Genomic DNA, 5,000 nt, shown 5'->3' on the forward strand with positions numbered 1-5,000 from the left:
TCAATCAACAACCAATCAATCAACACATATATTAACAAATAGCAAGAAAACCTTAAATCCTTAAAAAAAACAGTGTCTAACATAAAAGAATTGCAGTTTAAGTCCGTGCATTTACACAGTTTGACTTATGCTCGAGTATTTGATTGTTGATCATACACTCATAACCACTGCCTGTCAAGGACTCATTCACACTTGTTTTTAAAACTCTTTCTTTTAGAAATCGCCTACACGTCTACGTCTCGCGAGGGCTGGCTTAAACCGAGAAACGGAGCCCGCCTGTGAAGGTAGCCCGAGTTAAGGTGGGATGAGAGCAGCGCGTGCACGGCAAAATAAGAAGCAACAGACCAAGCGGACTGAAACCGAGCTCGTGCAGCACTTTGAAAACATTTCTGTGTTCGGAGCGGGGCGCGAGGTCGGAGAAGAGGAGAGCCGTTACGGTAAGTGACGTCACGAGCTGCCCTGAAAGTCAAAACAAGCGAACGCGTCGGCGCGCGGACTGTTGGTGGCTCCCGAGCAGCCTTGACCTCGGGTCGTGGGACAATTAAACCACGTATATTAAATATTTTTGACTTCAGATTTACCGCTTAAGCCAATGTTGCTTAATTGAGATGATCTGCCCTCTCTCCCCCCCCCCCCACCCCTGCGTCTGGCGTCCCCTTACTGGTGTCTGAAGCGCGAGAGAGGAAGTACGAGGGGCTCGTGGACATCAGGTGGACGCGCATTCCATCACATCTCCTCAGGTAAACTGTATGCAGTATAGTGGTGATGCGTCATACTGTTCATAATTAAACATTATTTCATGGTATCTGGACTGTTTAAAAAGAGGTGGGCGGTGCCCTGGTTGACAGCTTGAGGGGATGTGGGCATCACCACTTGAACACATCCCGATCCAACTGCTACACCAGTGGGCTTAGCGGTAGCCGCTTTGCTGCTAGTTATGGGTTTGTACTTTTTCACATTTGCTGATGTAATGATTGTTTTCTAAGGAGATTATGACTATCGACACGAGCGTTTCTGCACGCGCGTCTATCCACTGCTATAACGCAGCATGCAACATGCGTCAGTTTGACAGTGAGTCTGGTGTGTGTGACGTAAGATGATGCGGTGCTGGCAGGAATCATTACTAGTCAGCAACAATGTGACAACCTGGATTAAATCAGCCTTGAACACGCCTCAACGTTTAGAGGGCTAGAAACGTTGTATTCAATACCTATTCAGAACCTGTGGTATCGTACCGTATGCGATAATATATTGATCCACAATAGGGAAATAAGTGAGTGATGATGATGAATCGATGATGATGATGATTCATCGTAATGATGCTGTCGGTGATGTGGACTGTGGTGTTGTTGCCATTGCTAATACAGTTACTGGATGCAATGATGTAGGATGAAGATGGGAAGTGAGCATCAGTAAAAGTCAGAAAGGGACCTCATCAATAGGGCATACATTGATGTAACTCAAGCCTACCTCTTGTTTGACAACCGTTTGAAACAGCGAGAATTGTTGATTTATCAAATATGTACTATATAATGTCATAAAAATGCTCTCAATATGCAAAAGGAGAATGTAATATCTTTAATCAGCTTCCTTATCTGACAAACAGCCAAAAAATAAATATAAATATGAATTTATAATGATTCATTCAACATTAAACAAGAAACATGACTTAAACAATTACTGTTATCAACAAGATAAGTAAAAAGGTTTTGTGTGAGGATAAGGGGTGGGTTTATAATTTGAGTCTGTTCCTGTAAAGCCACTGATTGGCTTGTGGAAGCCAGGAAGAGCTTGGTGCTGGCAACACGTGACCTCCCTGGTGTAGTGTCATAGTATCAGCAGTGTTGACACTGGAGGCTAATGCGCATTCTTGAGATGCATGCCTTTGAGCAACTCAAATAAGTACATACGTATAATGGCCAGGGGTTTTAAAGGCAAATATACAATTAAGGTAACCATAATCGTCTGTAATTAAAGTGTCGTACATCAATGAAATTACCAATAACAAGTCATCCTAGCTCATCTGTGATTGGGAACACTTCAGGGGTACTCTCTAATCCAGCAAGAAGAAATCCTCAACCTAGCAGGTTATTCTACAACATTTGTCAATGATCTTCCAGTCATTATTTTAACAAAATCAACTCAATGTAAAACCAACCATACTAATTTGATTTAATGTTCTTTTCAGCTTTTCTATAAATGAAGTCCCCTCTTTTCATCATTTTTTCCATTATGACTTGACCTTTGGAAACATTTGCAGATCAAGTGATGCTGTAGTTGATGCTTTAGTTGTTGCTGTAGTTGCCTTAGAGAGGTGTTTGTATGTGTGATAGTAGTTCAGACCTCAATGATCACAGTGTTGCCTACTGCCACGCCCAGACTTATTACCTCCTTCTGATATTTCTCACACACATTCTCGTTCTCTTTCTCTCTCTCTCTCTCTCTCTCTCTCTCTCTCTCTCTCTCTCTCTCTCTCTCTCTCTCTCTCTCTCTCTCTCTCTCTCTCTCTCTCTCTGATGAAGTGTTGCCTTTTATTCATTTGTAAATTTTTCTAATAATAATTATTAAGGACTTCCTCTTGCAGGGTTAGTTCGGCATTGTGGCAGTGGTTATCACTATGGCAACAGATACCCAGCGACAAGGAAAGGGTTGCCGCCTGTGGACAAGCTGTAGACGCACTTCCCTTCTTCGACTGTTCCTGCCTCACCATCCCCTCCTCTCCATCCCTGATCTCTCCTCTGTTCTCCTCTAATAGAGGCAGTACCTTTCTGCCATGTAGTGGTGCTAACACTTTGGGAGATCTGGGGCATGCCACTCCAGATTAAGGCCCATTTTAAATGCAGCCTTGTTAGGTTACCAGAAAGTATTCCCTTCACAAAACAATGATCGCTGTCCTCCTGGTGTGGCGTTCCTTCTGTCCAGCCTTCCGGCAGATGTAGAGTAGTAGCCCGCCATGATGCAAGTCTAAATCTTGTTTAGAAAAAACTGCAAAATAAACACACAACTCGAGATGGAGATTGTATGTAGGAATGCATAAGTTCTGAGAATTGTGACCCAGTACGCCCATCTTGATTTAGCACTGCCGCAGAAGAGTATGTGTGTGTGTGTGTGTGTGTGCGTGTGTGTGTGTGTGTGCGCACGTGTGTGGGCTGGCATGTTTGCATGCATACTTCCTTGTCTGCCACTGCAATGCATACGTAATCCTGTGTGAGTACATTGGAGCCTGAGCTATGACACTTCGGTTCTCCCAGCCACGACTGATCTGAATACCGACTGACTGCAGGGGCTCGGGCGCTACGGCTCGCGAGCTAGCTGCCTCGCAAAGCCTAAGCCTTTGTTGTCCATTCACATTGATTAGCGTCTAGGTTGTTGCGCATTTTGTAATACACCATAGTAGGGAGCATCTGAGGTGAGCAAACACTGGGGAGGGAGGGTGGCCGGATGGAGGAGGCCATGGAGGGAGGGAGGTGGGGCCGGCTGGTGTGGGCTTGATTAGTGCAGGGCAATAAATGCAGGAGAAGGCAGTTTGACAGACAAAAAACAGCAGAGTGGGTGAGAGAGACTGAGACAGAGAGAGAGAGAGAGAGAGAGAGAGAGAGAGAGAGAGAGAGAGAGAGAGAGAGAGAGAGAGAGAGAGAGGCAGAGGGACAAAAGTGAGAGATACAGAGAGAAAAGAAGCATCCTGAATTGCTGCTGTTGCTATTTATAGCGGCGCTCTACTCCGCGGTCCTCAAATGCTCTCTCACCTCCCTCAGACAGACAGATCCTCCTACACAGTCGCCCACATGTACCTCACATCCACCTGCTCACACACACACACCTACGCCTATGCTATGGAGATGCACTCAACGTACTCCAAATCAAACAGACAGAAACACACACACTCACGCACACGCCGACGCACATCACATACACATGCAAACGCACATGAGATACAATCATAACTCAAAGGGAAACACTAGTGCAAAGTAGTTATTCCTTTCAAACGATAAACAAAACAGGAGGTAAGCAAAATGAGAGATACCCATATCAAATGTACACACGTTGTTAGCCAATTTAGATTGCTGCCACTGTTCCAATTTACTGAAGCTATGAACGAAACGAGGAAGAACTTGTAAAAGTTTGTATTGTCTGTAGCCGCTGCTGGTCTTCAGATCACCTTGTTAGTGTGTAAGAGAATGTGTGTAGAGAGATGGAGTGAGAGATCCAATGGGATAGAGCGCAGAGGTGTGTGTGTGCATTTGTGTTTTCTGTGTGTGTGTATGTGTGTGTGTGTGTGTGGGGGGGGGGGGGGGTGATTTAGCAGGGGGTATTTGTCCTCACAATGACTTATTTGTTTGTCTTGTCAGATTGTACAAAAGCGCTTTGGAGGGGAAGAGGAGAGGGAAGGAGAAGGGAGAAGGCAGGGAGAGAGGGATCAACAGAGGGGAAATACAGATATATATATCCATGCTCTCCTCTCTTATACCTTCTGTCCTTCACTCCCTCCCAGGCTAAGTCGGTACCAGTGAGGAGGAAGGTTTGGAGAACCAAGGAGAGCTGAGGAGTTGGACGACGAAAAGAAGAAGAAGAAGAAGAGAGTGAAGGAAAAGAGGAAGGCTGTAGGAGAGCTACACCACAACAGGAAGCAGAACTACACACGAGCACCCAGCAAGTGTGCGTGCGTGTGCGCGTGTTGTCTGGGATAGAGCGAGCGGCAGACAGCGCGGGCAAGGGAGAGAGAGAGAGAGAGAGAGAGGGAGAGGGAGAAAACGAGGAAGGAAGGGAGGGAGAGCGACGCGGAGGCTGGGAGAGCCGATTCCCCCCCTCCCTCTCCTCCTCTCCTCCTCTCTCTCTCCTATCCTCCCCTTCCCTCTCCCACTCCCTCTCCCTCCCCTCCCTCGCTGTTCTGCTCTCTCTCTGGAGCTGGCGTGTAGTGGCGTTGGGCTCGCTCGCAACAACCATGACAGATGTCAGCGTGGTGAAAGAGGGATGGCTCCAGAAAAGGGGTGAGTAGACGC

At 46.3% G+C, this 5,000-nt stretch overlaps 1 protein-coding gene across 1 annotated transcript in view; it reads left to right on the forward strand.

The window, feature by feature from the left end:
• The first annotated feature begins 264 nt into the window (after positions 1-264).
• Positions 265-5,000, forward strand: part of LOC132473718 (RAC-gamma serine/threonine-protein kinase) — a 64,559-nt gene continuing 59,823 nt past the window's right edge. The window contains exons 1-3 of the mRNA XM_060073955.1: positions 265-437; positions 674-740; positions 4,493-4,988. Of these exons, the coding sequence (XP_059929938.1) occupies positions 4,943-4,988 (46 nt within the window). The 5' untranslated portion in view covers positions 265-437; positions 674-740; positions 4,493-4,942. The remainder of the gene's footprint in view (positions 438-673; positions 741-4,492; positions 4,989-5,000) is intronic.

This window comes from Gadus macrocephalus, chromosome 15 (assembly GCF_031168955.1).
Source record: "Gadus macrocephalus chromosome 15, ASM3116895v1".
Lineage (NCBI taxonomy): Eukaryota > Metazoa > Chordata > Actinopteri > Gadiformes > Gadidae > Gadus > Gadus macrocephalus.